Below are 19,864 nucleotides of genomic sequence, written 5' to 3'. Positions count from 1 at the left end.
AGTTTTCTTAAACAGTTGAGTGAGCTTTACAATTGACAATCCTTTCATTGTCTAAAGAATGCAATGTTTGATTTATTTTTGTTGTACAAGAAAAACATACGTTAGCTGTATGATGTGTTTAAAGTACCCACAATAGTGCTCAGAGCACCTATCATGATGGATAACCAACAAGTTAGCCTATTTTCGTCCAACTTCCTTACTCGGCGCAAAAAACTAACTAGTTTGGTTTCAAAATCAATTTTTTTTCGGTGATTTGTTACATGTAATGCTGATCGGTTGATTAAAGATTAGTTATTAAAGCATAAGATCATAACAGGGTAGATCTTCCCCACCGTGACAATCGATAAATTCCGTGTTCTCCGTAGGCGATTTCGGTATTTTCCGGGTTTTTTTTTTACGAAGAGTTATGTACGCGTCGGGCCACTTTTTGGTTTCTCTATGGAGAGGCAAGGGGTAAACTTTATACTTCACAAAAAAAAGAAAGAACGAAAACTATTTCATACTTCTTCCCAACAGTTTAGTGAAAACAGCAATGCTCTAATTCACTCTAAGGGTGGGATGTGGGTGTTAGAAAGCATCTTTCAAATACATAATTTGAAGCTATCAAACAAACCCTCGTTCTTCACGCAAAGTTTATTCAAACAACACATTCAAACAGTTAAAACATTATCCATTGAACTTTTGGTGTTGATGCCGGGGATCTGAAATATAGAAATTCAACGCTATAACATACAAGGTATACAATGGGGCCTCCATGGTAAAATGGTAAAGTCTTTGATTTGGAATCACTTACCCCTAACTGATGTGGGTTCGCAACTCCACCTAAACTGTGTAGATGTGACAAAAAAAAAAACAATGTATACACGTATATATGTATATAAATTTTGCTCTATTTTTTCTGGCAAGAACTTTAACAGCAAGATAAAGCATTGATTGCGATCGATTAATGACAAATCAAAATTGAAAGAAAGCTCACTTTGACTTTTTTGAAAGGTCAGTTATCATGGTTATTTTTATATATTTCTAACTTAGCTGTAATCACGATACAGGCGTTAGTGAAATCATTATCCGAACTCGTGTTGTATCTACTTAATATGAAAGTTTGTACATGTACGTCAAATCCCGATAATGATCGGCTCTTTACACAGAAATGTCTCTTCCAAGGATGAAAGGGTTAATTTCAGTAAAGGGGATAATTCTGTGAAGAAACATCATTATCGGACGTAAAATGAGCCGTGCCATGAGAAAACCAACATAGTGGGTATGCGACCAGCATAGATCCAGACCAGCCTGCGCATCCGCGCAGTCTGGTCAGGCTCCATGCTGTTCGCTTTTAAAGCCTATTGGAATTAGAGAAACCGTTAGTGAACAGCATGGATCCTGACCAGACTGCGCGGATGCGCAGGCTGGTCTGGATCCATGCTGGTCGCAAACCCACTATGTTGGTTTTCCCATGGCATGGCTCAAATGGTTTAGACTACTATATATCAGATTAATCTATCAGCTTTGTGCATCAACGAAAGAGTGTAAAGCACGTGCAATTAGCTGAGTCCTCCGAGACGGCCGGTGCACGTTTATACGATGTGTAACTACACCTAGCCCGGAGTCTAGCAGATTTGTGCACTCACGAACAACCATTTGCCATTTATTTGCACTATAACATATTAAGGCGAACGGGATATGTAAGCGTACTGTAACTATTCAACAAGCTCTTACACAATACTTACATTTAATCATGGGGGAGACGGCATAGACATCTGTTGTCTACACAGTGCCAATGGTGATCTCCGTGCGAACATCTACCGAATGCATGGTCACACTCAGCGGGCATCGAGCAATTAAACGTCCTAGCTGTTCAGAATAAAATTATAACCATTTTAATTAATAATAGCACATATATAATGCCGGATAGTTTGTTTTGTCTAAGGAATCTATGATAACAGCAATAGCATGAAGTGGTTAAGGTCGCTGAATTTGAATCAGTTGCCCCTCATCGATGTGTGTTCGAAACCATGCTTGGGTTGTAGTATTCTTTATATGAGGAAGCCATCCAGCTGGCTTACGGAAGATTTGTGGTTCTACCCGGGCGCTCACACAAGCCTAATATAATGGCCGGAAAGGCATCTAGTGTCTTCCTCTGCTATCAAACGCTGCAACTACGCCAAATGACTTAAATTGTGTCAATGTGGCGTTAATACCAACAAAAACAACAACAGCAGCAACGTATTTTTTGAAAGTGTCAACAAAAACATTATATTGTATCAAATTTACTGAAAACTCTGGATAAATCTTTATGATCAACTGGCGGCTATAAATTTTTGATAGGAAAAGGCATACTGCTTTAAAAATTATCCAGCGGGTTATACAAGAAACAGCCTCGGGCAAGATTGTTGTGGGCAGTAAATACATCAGAGCTATTACTGGGTGGGGTAGTCGTACACTCGAGACATATTGAATGGTGAATTTTAAAGCCGTTTCACACGGAGCAAATCAGGTGAAAAAGTACACCTTAACAGCCTTGATAGTTGTAGTACATGTTTTGAAAGGTAGCAGAAAATTTGAAAGACAGTTTAAAGCCATTTCCAGACACAACAAATCTCAGCAGATCATGTTGACAAGTACACTTTATTAACCTGAATAACTGTAGTACAGGTAGAAATAAGGGTTTGGGGTCCTCCCTAAGAAATTTGGAAATTGTGCAAAACAAAAATGGTATTTTTAATGGCATTTTACACAATACAATCTAGGATTAAATACATAAGAAACAGGTTATACGTACATTGCGCAATACATGTGCACACATTGTCTCTGTAGCAGTAGAGTTGAAAACCTGGGTTGCAGGCCACTAATTTGCAGTCAGATGTATGGTCACAATAAAAATTCCCCCGCGTAAGCCTTTTTTAAAAAATTAAAACAACCCGGTAATTACCCTTTTATATGGGGCCAAAAACCCTTGTTAAAATTTCGTTGACAAGCATAAGTTTTATAGACGTCTTTTTATGCGTATAAAAATGTTAGTGTTTTATACGTACCAGTCCGAGAATTACCGAATTTTTAAGAAAAAGAATCGGACATTTGAACACAGCAATACCATAATTATATTATATCACGTTTTCTTAAGCAAAAGTTAGATAGATAGATATGAAAACCGTAAAAAGATCTTGTTCCAAATCAGATAAAAATGAAAACAAAGTTTAATTAAAGATTCGGTGGTTATCCTTTTATTACCTGTAGCGGCAACAAAGGCAAGAAGACAAATCGCGACCCTCATGATGGTATTTTAGTGTCCAATGCTCTCGTTAAACTGAATAGAAAACTAAATCTAAGTCTATATACACGGAAAAAAGACGCAAACGTAAGCAGAGAGTCACGATGAATGTATATTTTGTCCATAAATAGAAATTTAATGGTTCTTATTGAAAGGGTAACGTTATATAATAAAGCGTAACGTCTTATGAAATTACCTTATCTAAGACAAGGTGATCATCCTTCACACGCTTTGGTCTTTGGTCACACTGTTTGGACATCACAACGACATGAATACTAGTTTGAAACATATTCAGTACAGTACGTGTCTCCCTATTATATAAAGGATATGGGACAAATTTCTATGAGCCCATCTCTTCTGATTAAAATATTTAGAGCTATATTTAGAGCTATATTTATAGACATTTCACCAACTCAACTCATTTAGTGCACTCAAATTATTTGCCCGACTCTACTAAAAATGACTTTTGGTGAGTGAATATTAAGGGAGGTCCTCGGGACACTTGCTGCTTCTCCGATATATGCGGTTTAGATGATAAATTTACAATTTGTAAGAAACAGTGTCAGATTTGGTAAGGTATTAAAAATTACTGAATTTTGTACTTTTGGAATAAAATTTGTTTTAGAAAAACGGAAATACAACACAAAAAAATAATGGATAGAATTAAAGCGAAATTTCAAAATAGATATGTCAATTATTTAGATCTACAAACCAAGCCAACGAGGCTCATCGGGAACCAAACATTTACAAGCTTAGGTATCAATTAATTCGTACAATAAAATATAAACAATCCATCCAATTTAGTTACATCTTTAATTTTGAATTTTCATAAGTTACAGGTGACATCGAAAACATTTATTCTATAAATGATATATTTATAATAATTGAAATATGCGCGGGCTTTCTTGAAACACTAACAATGAATGACAAGAGTATAATCAAGTTGCAATTCAATGAAAAATAAATTTCACTTTCACTTTTTACTCATGTAGTTTTTTTAAAGTATAAAATTTCACTCTACTAACACAGGTGAGCAAACCGACTGACTGACTGACGGACGGACGGACGATATATGCTTTTTGCTGGGTTTAACGTCGCACCTACACAATTATAGGTAATAATTATGGCGATTTTCAGGTTTTGGTGGTGGAGGAAGACCCCAGGTGCCCCGCCGTGCATTATTTAATCACGAGCGAGCACCCGGGTAGAAAACCAACCTTCCCTAAGCCAGCTGGATGGCTTCTTCGCATCCTGAGTGAGGCCCGAACCCACATCGGTGTGGGGCAAGTGATTTGAAGTCAGCGACCTTAACCACTCGGTCACGAAGGAACCTGGACAATAAAGTACTCGCATCAGGCAAATAGACGGACGGACGAACAAACAAACTATGAGATGACAACTTCCGACTTAGCCAATATAGTTATTCAATATATCTGCAAAATCGATCAGCGCTTTGGCATATCTGATCTTATAGCTAAATATATAGTTATAATACGATATAATCCGTTATATTCATTGTGTACAATAAAACCCTCTAAACGATGTGGGTTCGAGTCTCATCCGTAGCGTTGAATTCTTTATATGAGGAAGTCATACAGCTGGCTTACGGATGGTCAGTGGCTCTATCTAGGTGCCCGCCAGTGATGAGATAATGCACGAAGGCACCTTAGGTTTTCCACCGTGAAAACTGATAAATCCCATATGACCGCCCTGATATTAAAAAAAAATGGACTGATGATCCTCGTTAGTCTTGGATTCTTAAATCTATTTAATTTGAATTTCATATACCTAGGCCCTTCCATGACAAAACCTGTACAAGTGACAAAAGAATAAAAAATTGAGATAATAACATATTTAGGAAGAACATTCTTTTACTTTTTAAATCTGAAATTTTGAAGTAATTATCTTCACTATTTTAAGACTTACAACGTCTTTAAGTTAAATCACATCACCGAAGTCATTTAGAGACGTGACGCTAAGAATGTGATGACAGCAGTATCACTTCGTCATGCATGAAATGTATATTTCATGTCATTTACGCGACCAGATTATGCGTTTTCACTATCTAAAACATCACAATTGAATTATTAAAGTGTACTAAAAATTTCCTAGTTTTTGGCCCAAGAAACATTAAGGGGGAAGGAAAAACAAAATGATTTCCAATAATGAATCTTTTTTTCATTTTGCAACATAGCAAAGTTGTTAATTTTTCATTTAAACAAAGGATTTTATAAATTTTTTTTATGGAATGACCCATTATGTGTAACGCTTGCATAAATTTACGGGTTTTTCAATTTGTTTTCTTTGTGGTGTTTATATCGTCCTCAATAAAATTAATTGAAAAACAATTTGTTCCACAGCACCTTTCACAGATATAGGTACACTTTCGAGTCGAATACGTACATGTCACTGTTATCTTAGTATACCTTGAAATGAATAAACTATTGTAAATTCATTACTTGCATTATCATATTTGAAAAACGCTCAAGTGTTCCCAGGACCACGATTCAACAGTCACCCATCTTTATGAATACAAATAGATTTTTTCTTAGGTAAAGGCGTGACCGTTAGACAATTAATTTGATAACACTCAGTAAGTTACATTGGAAAAATGCCTTTTAAGCAGCTATCTAAACATATTCTTTAGTTTTACAAAAGATCACATGTACCATCGAATCTAACAACATTCTTTCATAGTTATATCACAAATCGTTTTTTATATCAAAATGGCATAAAAGAGTCAGTTAATTTAGAGCTTCTTTTTATACCCTTTGCCAAAGGCATCTTCATATGTCCCAGCATGCACATATTCCCAAGTACATACACAGTAATCTCCCTTTTTATCTCATTAAACATACACATTCTTTAATCTTGAGTTGGCAAACTAAATCTGCAACCTTTGAAATTCTATCAACATTTTCATAATTCATAGATCAACTGACAAAACTAAGATGTCTTTTTAATAAGAGTTTGATTATTATATTTACCCTATCTCGCTCATCGTAAAACTTCACAATATTTAATGTGAGCGATCCTCTGGTCAAGGTTCAGTTCATATATCACATAAGTTGTGCTTACCTCATAAGTTTCAAAACAGAAAAGTAAATGATGCTGCCAGGAAATGATCAATTAGAAATTTTCCCTGATGCACCAGATGTGTGATTTGTTGTATTATATAAGCATTAGATGTACATGCATTTTAATTGGAACACGTTTGGTTGTCATTTCAAAAACCTTTACCAAAATAATAGCATGAATTTACATAATATCTGTAGAGTTCTAAGACTACAAATTCTTGTTTCGTTTTGCTTGGTAATAACGTCACGCATACACAATTACAGGTATTTACAGCTTTTGATGGTGAAAGAAGTCTCCAAGTACTTATTCGGGCATAGTATCAGGCACGGACGGGCACCCGGGTAGAACCACCGACCCGACCGTCCGTATGCCAGCTGGATGACTACCTCATGTGAAGAATTCTACATCCCAAACAGGTTTTCGGACCCCACGGCGGTTAGGGACAAGTGATTCGATGTCAGCGGCCTTACTCACACCGCCATGAAGGCCCCGACAAATCCCTGTTACAGGTGACTTTGTTACTCAAGCATCTAAGTCAAATCTAAAGTTTTGTCCAACGACGAGTAATAAAAAGAATTTATGCATTCACAGTTCAAATCTATAATTTCTAACTGACTCTTTTGTGTAACATATAGTAATTCTGAACATTAAACAACATATTGAAAAATAAGGCATTAAGACTTCTAAATTACACATCGAGGACTGAGCGCGAAACAATTGTATCTTGTTCTTTATTCATATACAGTTACAATAGTTTCGCGCTCAGTCCACGAAAAGTATGACACCTTTGTGTTTTATTCCGGTAAACTAATAGTTTCGTTTTCTAAATGATCTGGTGTCCACTAAAGAGTTAATATAAAATTTATATCTAAATAATACACACTGTTTTCAAAAACCATTTTGGATTAATTTTTCATATGTTAAGAAAGTAATTTGATTTCACAAATGCTGTTTTGAGAACACTAGGTGGTCGTTTCAACATATATATGTACTTCGATATCCTAAGAAAATCCTCATTTTTTTGAAGTTATTTAGAACTTATAAGATATTCTATCATTGTTAAGATATGGTTTATATATCCACACATTCTACTGTTATTTTGTTCAGAGGTCTCAAATACACATGTTATAGTTTTCATCAGATCAGACAGATGTGTTGAATATACTGTTTTTGAATTTTTCCTCTAGCACTTTATCAAACACTTCGTCTTGAGCAAATGTAAATCTGTTTCTCCAATGCCCATTACCCTGAAAAGATATAAAATGAAAAAAATAATCTCCCCCTCCCGGTTTTTTTACCTTGTTTATTCACATGATATAACTCCTGAGGCTATTTGAATTTTGTACAATTATGTCCCCTTTCCTCTCAGATAATCGAGCCAATAAAGATGGTCAGAATATAAAAGAGAAATACTTTTTCTTAAAAATAGGAAATATTATCTTGTCGGTAGCTATAAAATCCTATTCGTATAAATGCAGCAGTTTTCAAATTTATTTGCAATTTTTATAAAAACACCCAATTTAACTTTTCAGGTATACAAGACTTAAGAAAAAAATTTAAAAAATTTGGGCGCAAATTTTGTTAATCTCGATGACTAATCTATACAAACATGTGACATATTTATGAATTTATGCAAAAAATGTCAAAATTGTTATATTGAATTTAGGAAGTAAGAAAACAAAATCTGACCCTTCTGGAAAGTTTAGGTTTCTCTGATCTGATTTGGGGCCCCTCCTTTTTAAAATTTGACCTTGAGGCGCCTCCAGGGGCACCTTCTAATACTGACCCAGTCTCTCTTTAGATTGTTCACACCCAAGAATGCTGAAACTTCTTTAGCTCCCTATACCATCCTGTTTTAATATGTTTAAAAAATGGCTTGATATTTTTTTTGTTTTTTTTTTTTTTAAAACAAACTCATAAATTTGAGCACTGAAAGCAAAAAGTTGAAGGGCAATTTTTAAATTTAATTTGGCAAATATTTTAGAAAGAACGTTAAAACGTTTTTCCCAAAATTTTTTATCCCAATTAAAAATGAAATAAATGAATACAAATAAAAAATCTTTTTTCAAATGAATCTGAGGGAAATTGTTTGTTTTTTGGGTTAATCCTTTTAAAAACTAATATTTCTTGAAGAAATATCGTAAAATTGTTGATAACTGAACATGCTTGAAAATAAAAACTGAAAGATGGAGAAATATGATAAGACGCGTTATTTGTTTGCATATATGAAAATCACGAAAGTTTTTCCTCTTTAAGGGGAAGTTCCCCGGATTTTTTAAAAAATGCGATAATATGCCTTAAAACAGGTCAATATTCGATTTATTTTAACTTTTAATTTTTTGAATATGGATAAAGAAAAAGAATTATTGCTGGTCGTAGGTGCGTATTGGATACCGGGGTGTCGGTAAACTGTTTTCAGAACCCAGGGTATCCCCAAAAATTTTGACTTCAATCCATTGAAATATCTTAAAATAAGCATTGCAAAACAATTTTAAAATTTTAAAGGGTTTTTAAAAAAAATTTAACAATAAAAAGCTGACGATCGGGGGTATCTTTTGATATCCCAAAATCATTTTTTCAGGTATTTCCAAAAAAAAACTTACTTTGATCAAATTTTCGTACAAAGGCGATTGTACATTCAAATTTTTATTTTGTTCCTCTAATGCCTTCTGCCAACAATTGTAATAATCAAAATATGACCCTGTCGGAACTGAAATATAAAGGGAAGTAAATGAGCAACCATTTGAAAAGAAAGTAAAGAAAATGATTATAGCAAATAAGAACAGCTACACCCTTTATCAAATTTTTTATCGGTTCAATATAGATATGTTACCATAATCTTTTCAATTTGAAACAATGGTTTTTTTTTGGTTGGTACCCTTTTTCTCTATAATGTGGGTTTGTTTTTTTGGGAAACTACAAAATTTAAACCTGTTAAAATCATTAAAAGCCATTGGATGAAAATTTTTTTTTTTTAATCGAATATTTTTAGTTTAAATATTCATAATTGATATTTAACCCAAAAACAATTCCCCTATAAATTAAACCATATTTTTTCCCAAATTTGAAAATAAAACATAGTTAACCACAATTAAAAATTTAAACAAACAAATAAAACACCAAAACTTTGCCTTTAAAAAACTACCCTATCCAACTGTCAAAAACAATTCCAGGGCAGTTTACTGTAGTTAAACACGTCATGCCTTTGTGTATGGTACATATGCGAAACCATAGTGTCACGTGGGTTGCGTGCAACCAATATGATTTTCCCGCGTGTTTGCAAATGTTCTACCGGAAGTCTGTCCGGTTTGAGGTGTGTGATGATAACACGTGGGCTTGACAAGTTCTCAATTTCTTCTAGAGGATGGAGGTCTAGAAGTTTTGGACTTGCCATCAACATTTCTTCCACGGGACCAGGAATCATCAGAAAGTGCATAATATTGAATACCCAGTGTGTTCCTGGAAAGAAAGGTAAGCTAAAATTATATCTGTCCATTGTCGATATGAATAAACACCAATTACATGTAAATATAATGTGGTTGCGTTGGCGGCCAAGGAAAGTTACAAATGTTAAGTGACTGTGTAAACGATTTTCAACTGATTATTCTTGATATAACGGCCATCAAACAAGGAATTTACCTTCGCTAAAGTGATTTTTCGTAATATTATGGAAGTTTTGCACTCCAAATTAAAAAATAAACATTTCCTTCAATGTAGAATTTTATTCTGCTATGAATTTCAAAAGCCTGATATTTTGCAAAAAAAAAAAAAAAAAGATCAGCAAATAAGAAAAAAGGGGTCGTGCGATGGACTGCTTTAAAAAGTGGTTCTCAAGGAATTTCATTGTAGGATAGTGAGGATAGTTTCGCACACAGAAAATTAATATTTAATAAAACTTCCCACAGCTGTACATTTGCATATTTCCTGTCATATGCTTGATGTGTGTTTTAGTTTGAAATATTTTTCTAAGATTTTAAAAGAGAACCCGAAATCTCTGGATCCTGATTGGAATTAATTTTTATTAGTGTAACTATATTGTCTTTAAAAGGATGGTAACGTTCCAATTTTTTTCTCTTAAGATAATAGTGGTCATCTATTTGCTGAATGTTTTGTGCACAGATAATCGGTTTAATCTCCCTAGTGAGGTATTCCCCACTGGCCTTACAAGGCGGTGCCCAACTGTGTTCCTTTGTTTGCTTGTCATCATTGTCTAAATGTTTTACTATATATATGTTCTTTTTTGTGTACCTATCTCTCCCCACTCCCCCACCCCCCCCCACACAGATATTGGACTTCTTTGAACTTGGCTATACCAAAGAAGTATAATACATTTATTTTTATGGCTCTTTGGCTATACGTACTGGATCAGAGTCCTTGTTTAACACATTTCCGTTTGATGGTATACATTGACTAAAACCAGGGTCCCTTCACTAAAATTATGTCATGGTGTGTACCTACTCAGAGCTAAGTTACTGCATAATTAGGTAATTTATGTATATTGTAGAGTCCCTATGTGTCCTGACCCAAATACTAACAACTATCTTTAAAGACACAACTTCAAACTGTCAAAAAGTCTGCAAAAAGTGTTTACCATTGAAAATATATCGTGTTCACATTATGTGTTTACTTATCAATCATTAGTGAAAGTTGGGCAATTGAACAATGCCTATCAATAACAGTAATTGATAATGTATCGAAACTTAATACAACGTCAGTGATCCATATCTGGTAACATACACTTTATTCTTCCATGAAACATTAAAAAAGGTTATTTTCATGTTTAAAGTCTATGTTCATATGACAAACTAAGGTTATGAAACATTCTTGACTGAATTATTTCCATTTAAATGCGTCCTTATGTTTTTTTAAAGCTGATATTTTGTCATAGCTTTTATTGAGGTACATGCAGCCAAGTTTGTAGTTAAAAAGGTTGAAAGGCTTATTTGAGGTAAGGCTAATATGCCAGACATCGTTGAAGTTAATGTATTCTTTCCAGAAAAGGAACTAAAATGATGCAAACTTGTTGTGAGCTAATGTCTTAATGTAACAACACAAACAAATCTAATTCGTACATAGATTGTGTTTGTGGTGATCAAGTTAGCTAGAGAGCGAAACGTAAGATTATATTTTTGTTTATATTGAGTTTAAAGACTCTCCAGCACAATAATAGATAACAGGCGACTATTCAACGGAAACACCAGGTTGACACCCGGGCATTAATTAATCAAGGGTGGTCGCCTGGGTAAAAGACACCCGCCTTCTGTGAGCAAGCTAGATGATCTTCCTCACATGAAAGAATTAAACATTCCAATTGATCTTTCGTACACAAAGCGGCGAAGGGCTAATTATTTGGACTCGGCAATTAAAACCACACGGTAATGGAGTCCCCCTAAGATTAGACACATGTAAATTTATGCAGTTAAGAAACTTAAGAGTTTAATGTTTTCACCCTTTTTTATACACTGCCGGGTTTGCCTGGATGGACAGAGTAACGTGGGCGGTCATACATCTTTAGATTTTGAAACCCCTAAACAGGGTTATCTAATGTATCATTATGGAACGTTATCCATTATTATAAACGAAAGAAAGATAGATAGAAAGAAATATGATAAGAAAGGAACATACACTGAGCACGGAATAACTCAACATTAAAAGAACATCTTGAAACTATATTAGCAAAAGACATGAAAATGGGAAATACCTAGACAAGATTCTTACCAGTCTTCGGGTAGCTACATAAGAGAACATCACCATCTCGGTACTTCATCTCCTTTATAGCTTTCATCCTGACTTCCGGTTGCATGCGTAAGAATTGTTTGGGAAACACCATATCTTCACATTGTACTGTGTCAAAACCTTCACCATTCTCGTCCCGTATTTCTACCGTACGCCATTCCATCTGAAACAGAAAGTGCATCAACTCTAACCCCTTCTTCAAATGTTTTTACTGTGTCTGAAATAACTGCCAGAAGGCGCTCATCAGGTCTTCTTTGTCCAAAAAAGCTTAAACACTCTTAGTGGTACAAACTTTTGCAATATTATCATAGGCAAAATGAAGCGCCGCTGTGCGAAAACTAACGTTAGATCTTTGCGACAGGTATAGATCCAGATTAGCCTGTTCCTTTATCGGTTTCATCGCTTGTATTATACAACTGACAAGCGAAAAGTATGGATCCAGATCGGACTGCACGGGTGTGTAGGCTGATCTGGATTCATTTTGGTCGCAAAGCACTAATACTGTGGAGCTCATATTGAAATGAACAAAATACATTTAGATCGAATATAAATTTAAAAGACTATCCTCAGCTGCATTCTACAAATTTAATATTTTTAGAATTAAAGCGACACCGTCTACCGATCTCATTAACTGGCGTCTGCGTTCGGACAATGACTCCAAAATAGATTTCATCTGCTTAATATTACACTGATCCCGAGAAATATATCCGATGACAAACTATCTCTACCGTCAATATACCTGTGTAATACCAGTATTTGTCAGTCATCAGTTACATACAATGTACAAGTTAAAATCACTTTATCACAATACATCTTACAGTGTTGCGCTTAGACAAGGTACATATGTTTTCTTTCAAGTAGTGAAAAATATATAATGTAGTACAATTTGAATAAAAAATATATGTATCGTACGCCCGTCGTGTTTCCAGAAACTGTAGCGTTTTCCTCGTTAAATAGAGACTGAACAACGTATAATTCTTAAATATAACTTCATGCAAAGGCAGAATTTACCTAACAGTGCTTGCGTGTTGCAATTTGTCTGAAATATTCGTTGACGTTAACCCTGTAATTACCTAGTGACTTTCAACGAACATTCAGCAACGCGAAACCTGGTTCAGCAGAACAACAATATATTATTTGTCACGCAATGACAGTCACAGAATCGCACGATTGTTTTCGAATTTAATCACGGAGCAAGAAATGAGTCCCACATGTCCTAGCCTGGATACAGACAAAAGTTCAAGACACGATATTTCAGAAAAGTACAAGACAAGAGAATTTGTTAGAAATATATTCGAAAAAATTGTTATCAGATGTTAAATGTAACATCATTGGCGATTGTATCAACAAATTGAAGAGCCAAAATCCAAAAGTTTATAAAAGTACAATAAAAAAGCGAGGATTCAAACCCAAAGCGGTGATGGGAGAGTAATTTGAAGTCAGTGACCTTAACTACCCGACCATGGGGACCCCTTGCGGTCATAATTAGACATAAATGTTGTATTTTTATCGAACATAGGGCAACGCCTTTAGCTGTTTTTCTATTTTGAAAGTAGTTTAATTTTCTTGCGTTTTGTTGGGTTTAACGTCTGGCGACCTTCCAGCTTTAATGGTGGAGCAAGACCCAAGGTGCCCCTCCGTGTATTATATGGGCACCTGGGAAGAACTATTGGGCCTCCGTAAGCCAGCTGTGGGGCTTTAACGCATAAAGAATTCAACGCTCCGAGTGAGGTTCGAACCAAAGTAGTTAAAAAGAAGATAAACGTTTTTTGGTTTTTTTTGACAGCTGATCAAAAAATATGTACTATCAGTCATGGCTTGTAGAATGCCATTAACATGTGACTAAAAAAGATAAGGAAAAAAAAAACATTTTGAAAAGATATCGCAAGTCTAACATAGTCCTTTCAGTAATGCGAAAAAAAAATCAAACACTTGTCATTCCAACACATTAATCAATTACAGCTTTATGTGAAATCATGTGTTTTGTTAAGAAAATAGAGCATACCTTTGCAACAGTGTGATAGTAGTCTTTTTTCAAATTTAATATATGAAATATTCCGAAGTTGTCCTTAAATGACCCTTTAAAATTACAACAGCAACCTTGTGTAGTAGTTATCTTCAAACTGACAAAGTATAGCAATTTTGGGTCACATATGTACCATGAATAAACGTTATCTACACACGTTCAATCAGTAAAGTAGTGAGAAGTAGTAGTTTGTTTTGCTGAGCACTTTGATTCTACTCAATTTATTGATTTTATCACGCAAAGGTCCATTTTACTACATTTAGCTACTGTGTGAAGAATACATCAGAGGCTGAAATGTGTCCATAAGCACATTGTCTTAACTTGACTGAATACAGTCTACTAATGCTAAAAATAGGGTGTTCTTCTATTCTAAATTAAAACTACTATAAGTGGACAAAGGTCTAGTGGTAAAACAAACGGACTGCCAATTCAAAGAATCGAGATTCTGTTCCCGGATTGTGTACTGGAACAATTCAGAGAACCGAGATTCTGTTCCCGGATTGGGTACTGGAACAATTCAGAGAACCGAGATTCTATGCCCGGATTGGGTACTGGAACAATTCAGAAAACCGAGATTGTGTTCCCGGATTGGGTACTGGAACAATTCAGAGAACCGAGATTGTGTTCCTGGATTGGGAACCGAGATTCTACGCCCGGATTGGGTACTGGAATTTCTGAACTGCTGTTATTCTACTATATACAACACCGGTTGTATCTCCTAGGAGCCAAGTGCCTTACACATGACACGTTAAAGAACCATGCTGTCTGGGCTTGGGTGTTAAAGAGAAATGACACTAACTGTAAGTTTATTGTTACTTTTTAACATATATATAACATACTAATACCTATATTATGGTTGTATATGTGACCTTTTTAAAGAAGGTTAGTATAAAATATCAAGTAACAACCACATACAGAGTTTAAGACCTGCTTCAACACAGAAGCATATTTTGATCACCCTATATGATTTTTCTGATAAAACAGGTATAATTACATCTACAATTGGCAATTTTAAGCCGTTTTTGATTTATGTGTTTTCACAACTTTATCTGCTAACATTTGTTAGCTCTTTTATTCAGTCAATATTGTTTTAGCATTTTTAAAAATTCAGAAACATAGCAAAATAACTAAATAGCACTGTAGAAACAGTGTGGCCTGAACTAAATACGTCAAGTATTGAACCTAGGCACCCTATGCGTAACTGTAAAAAATAGTAGATATTTGTATTTCTCAATTTTTCGATGCAAAGCATGAATAGCAACCGTCATGGACAGTTATTCTGTGGCGGGTCTTTAACTTGAGCGATGCACATTTAAAATAAGTATACAATTATGTGCTTGCCGGCAAAGATATTCGACTTAAATTGATGTTGTTATTGAAGCCTTATCAGCCATATGGGGTCATTAACATGTAATAGTTATATAGCGGTCTATAATCCTGAAATGAACTGGTCACCTGGCTATTTTAATAAACTGGTCCTCTCAGTATTTGCCCACATTTTAAAATGCATTGATGACATGACATATTTAAGTGGAAAGTCGCTCAAGTCAGAAAAGGAGAACATCGAAAGTATGACATGTGCAGCTTTATGTCATATGCTTGTATATTACTACTACAGAAATTTTGGTTAATTTCATATTTTTTAAAGAGAAAAAGCAATTTATTCTAAACATCGAATTTGGAAAAATAAACAAGGATTCTTTAGATTTTAACACCAACATTTTATGTCAGATTTTTAATTTTTGCATGTATGATACAAAATCAACTACTTTAATGTAAAACATAACAAGCGACTTCTAATCATATTGCAGCATATTTGTATTGCTAAGTGTACAAGTTGGCTAACCCCATGAAATTTAGTGATGTTTTTATGTTGTATAAAAAGGCAGACTTTATCAATATGCCATACGGCCATCTGAACTTACCCAGTTACAATCTATAAACCTAAACATTATGTTAGGTAGTCCTCAAGTGAATAATATGAATATTTTATCTCACTTACAAATATCGCTGTTTTCCCAACACGAACGTACGCTCATTACACCGGTTTACAGAGTAATTTTAGGAAGCCATCATGGGATGCCAATTCATAATTTGTTTGTTTTATGATCGATGATACTGTGGAACAGACGTTATATCTTCTTATGCAATCATATCAGTACAAAAGCAATACTTAACATATTAAAACCTCGTATATTTTAATGATATGTGTACTATTAATATATGTATCGCTGCATTAAAAACACTTGAGTATGACGCATTATCATATCGTATCACTATGATTGTATTACTCAGAGGTTGAAAAATGGATCGAAACAAAGCAAAAACACGTCTTATATTAATTGAAATCATTCAATCGTTTATTCATATAACAGTAGAAAATACTGTCAAAACTTTGGAACAGAAGCGAACATGTCACGTCTTACCTGTACTCAGTCTTAATGGTAGTCGAGTGCTGTAGGTGATTTAATTGTGTAATGTGGGTCAATAGACCTTCGAAATAATACAAACTATTCTTCTTAAGCAGCGATATTAAATTCCTTTAGTTTATATATTTTTATAATTAATGTTATAAAAGAAGTTTGTTGATAATTAATCAAATATATTATATTCGGCTGTTGAAAATGTTACAAAAATATATATTAAGAAATATTTAGTGTAGTTCTTCTTTCAGACAACAAACAAAAATACATTTTTAATCAGGGAAACGTGAACTCAGCTTTATAAATGTTTCAGTAAAATTATATGTACTTTTAAAGAAGAAGAACAAGTTCATACCTTTGTCGTTGTTTAAGGAAATAAGCCGGATTCAACACATAAATTTGTCCTAACTGTACATTAAATAACCTTGTGATAATGTTTACCCTAAACTGACAACAGAAAAAAAAACAAGCTGTATGGCTTTCTCACATGAAGAATTCAACGCCCAGAGTAAGGTTCGAACCAAAGTAGTTAAAAAGAAGTGAAAGGGTTTTTTTGACAGCTGATCAAGTAATTGGTACTATCGATCAGGTTTTGTGCAATGCTTTTAATATGTGTCTAAAAAGATAAGGAAAAAAACATTTTGAAAAGATATTGCAAGTCTAACATAGTCCTTTCAGTCATGCGAAAAATCAAGCTCTTGTCAATCAAGAACAAATGAACTCAGCTTTATAGGAAATCATGTAATATTGTGATATATATGTAGTATAGTTATCTTTAAACTGACAACAATCTTGGGTGACTTAGGGTCACATATTTATCATGACTAAACGATATCTATACACATTCAGTCAGTATAGTAGTGGGTAGTAGAAGTATGTTTTGCTGAGCACTTTGATTCTACTCAATGTAATAATTTAGTCCGGAAAATGCCACTTCACTAAGTTTAGCAACATCAGAGGTCCCAATTTTGAATTAAAACAGAAATACGTTCATAAGGCACGGGTGTCCTAATTTGGCTAAATATAGCCCACTGATGCTAATACAGGTAATTCGTTTGAGCTAAAATCATTGTAAGTGGACAGTGAATTCAGAGAACCGGGGTTCTATTCTCGGCCTGGATACTGGAGTTTCTGAAATGATGTTCAAAGTACTTCCAACATATACATAACTAGTTATAACCTATGGGACCACAGGAAGTCGTGTACCGGTGCCTTACATCAGGCTGTCTTTAAAAAGCTACACTAGAGAGAAATAACACTAAATGTAAGTACAGTATTTTTTTAAATTTTTTTTTAAACACATAGCTTTATTTTGGTTATATATGTTGCCTTTATATAGAATGCTACTTTATGTCAAATAACAACCACGTACAAAGTTAAAGATCCACTACAACCTAGAAGCCGACTTTGTTCACACAATGCGATCTTCGTAAAAAATCATTCTGATAGTACAGGTATAATTACAGCTACACTACAAGAAGACAGATTAGCAATATTTAAAGCCCTTCCTGATTTTAGATGTTTTCACAACAACTCTTTTTAGCTTTTTCTTTATTCAATGTCTTTTTAACATATCTAAGAGTTCAAAAACATAGCAAAATAACTATCTAGCACTGCAGAAACAAAGTGTAGTCGAAACTTAACTAAATATATCAAGTAGCGTGCATATTGCTACATAGTATATGCATCATATACAAAGTAGAAATGCAAATCATGTATAGCAACCGTCATGGACAGTTACCCTTCGCTAGCGATGCACATTTATATTATACAATTATGTGCTTGCCGGTAAAAATATTCGACTTCAATTGACTTTGTTATGAAGCCTTATCAGCCATATGGGGCCATTTACATGTAATAGTTATATAGAGGTTTACAATCCTGACTTTGTTCTTGAAGCCTTATCAGACACATGGGGTCATTTACATGTAATAGTTATATAGCGGTCTACAATCCTGAAATGAACTGGTCACCTAGCTGTTTTAATGAACTGGTCCTCTGAGTATTTGCCCACATTTTAAAATGAACTGATGACATAACACGTTTAAGTGGAAAGTCGTTCTAGTCAGAAAAGGAAAACATCGAAAGTATGACATGTGTAGCTTTATGTCATATGCTTGTCTATTGCTACTACAGAAATTTTGGTTAATTTTATATTTTTGTTAAAGAGAAAAAGCAATTTATTCTAAACATCAAATTTGGAAAGAAAAAAAAACAAGCATACTTGCTTTAGATTTTAACACCAACATTTTATGTCAGATTTTTAATTTTTGCATGTATGATACAAAATCAACTACTTTAATATAAAACATAACAAGTGACTTCTAATTATATTGCAGCATATTTGTATTGCTAAGTATACAAGTTGGCTAACCCCATGAAATTTAGTGAAAAATACCATTTTCGACTATGTTGTATAAAAAGGCAGACTTTATCAATATGTCATACGGCCATCTGAACTTATCCAGTCACAATCTATAAACCTAAACATTATGTTAGGTAGTCCTCAAGTGAATAGTATGAATATTTTATCTCACTAACAAATATCGCTGCAATCATACAAGTACAAAAGCTATACTTAACGTATATTTTAATGATATGTGTATTATAAATATACGTGTCACTGCATTAAAAACACTTAAGTATGACACATTATCATATCATATCATTATGATTGTATTACTCAAAGGCTAAAAAACGGGTCGAAACGAAACCAAAACACGTCTTATATAAATTGAAATCATTCAATCATTGAAAGCCCATCCCAACTTCATATTATAGTATTGTCAGAGCTAGGACTCAGGGTCAAACATACATATACATACAAGCTTTTCCTTAAAACATATTTCTGTAACAGTAACAGATGTGGTCTGTTATGATCTTCAAATATCGCTCCTCTAAATGGTTACCAACGAACAGCAAAAAAGTTGTAGTTGAGTGGGAGATACGCTGTGCTGTAGGTGATCAAAATATGAGCCAATAGACTTAAATGCTCTTTGAGTGTTGCCTTTTTAAGCAGCAACAATGCTTTTAGATTTTTTCTATTCTAGTTATGATTAACATTAAAACAAAACAGTTCAGATAGAAAAGATGTATGTTGATAACTAATAAAATACGGTATAATTGGTTGGTGAAAGTGTTCTCTAAACTGACAACAGAAAAAACTGTAAATTCAGGTCATATGATGTACCATGCGTCGTTATATATGCGCAGTTGATAAATATATAATAACAGCATGAATTTTTATTGTCTTAACAATCATATTAGCGAGTTCATTCACCGCTGCCTCATAGGAATCCAATGACAACTGCTCATTTATATCGGCACGAAATG

At 34.2% G+C, this 19,864-nt stretch overlaps 1 protein-coding gene and 1 long non-coding RNA gene across 2 annotated transcripts; both read right to left on the bottom strand.

Annotated features, from left to right (window-relative positions):
* Positions 1-616: 616 nt before the first annotated feature.
* On the bottom strand, positions 617-2,876 carry LOC123552452 (uncharacterized). Its single transcript, XR_008367457.1, has 3 exons — positions 2,780-2,876; positions 1,728-1,851; positions 617-701 (listed from the first exon to the last, which is right to left on the bottom strand). It is a non-coding gene; the product is annotated as an uncharacterized LOC123552452 (long non-coding RNA).
* Positions 2,877-6,930: 4,054 nt separating this feature from the next.
* Positions 6,931-16,075, bottom strand: LOC123552444 (sulfotransferase 6B1-like). Its single transcript, XM_053524229.1, has 5 exons — positions 16,034-16,075; positions 12,065-12,245; positions 9,506-9,805; positions 8,950-9,056; positions 6,931-7,593 (listed from the first exon to the last, which is right to left on the bottom strand). Exons 1-5 carry the CDS (start codon positions 16,058-16,060, stop codon positions 7,489-7,491), a joined length of 720 nt encoding a protein of 239 aa, XP_053380204.1. The 5' UTR covers positions 16,061-16,075; the 3' UTR covers positions 6,931-7,488.
* Between the last annotated feature and the right edge of the window lie 3,789 nt (positions 16,076-19,864).

The sequence above is a fragment of the Mercenaria mercenaria genome, chromosome 15 (assembly GCF_021730395.1).
Source record: "Mercenaria mercenaria strain notata chromosome 15, MADL_Memer_1, whole genome shotgun sequence".
In the NCBI taxonomy this organism is placed as follows: domain Eukaryota; kingdom Metazoa; phylum Mollusca; class Bivalvia; order Venerida; family Veneridae; genus Mercenaria; species Mercenaria mercenaria.
Note: the sequence above shows the minus strand (reverse complement) of the source record. Positions and strands in the feature narration are given on the sequence as shown.

Coding starts and splice junctions, on each gene's coding strand:
- LOC123552444 (XM_053524229.1), bottom strand. CDS start 16,060: ATGTTTAGGTTTATAGATTGTAACTGG. Junction 12,246..16,033: donor GGTTTATAGATTGTAACTGG/GTAAGTTCAGAT, acceptor TTTCTGTTTCAG/ATGGAATGGCGTACGGTAGA. Junction 9,057..9,505: donor ACTGCCCTGGAATTGTTTTT/GACAGTTGGATA, acceptor TTTATATTTCAG/TTCCGACAGGGTCATATTTT.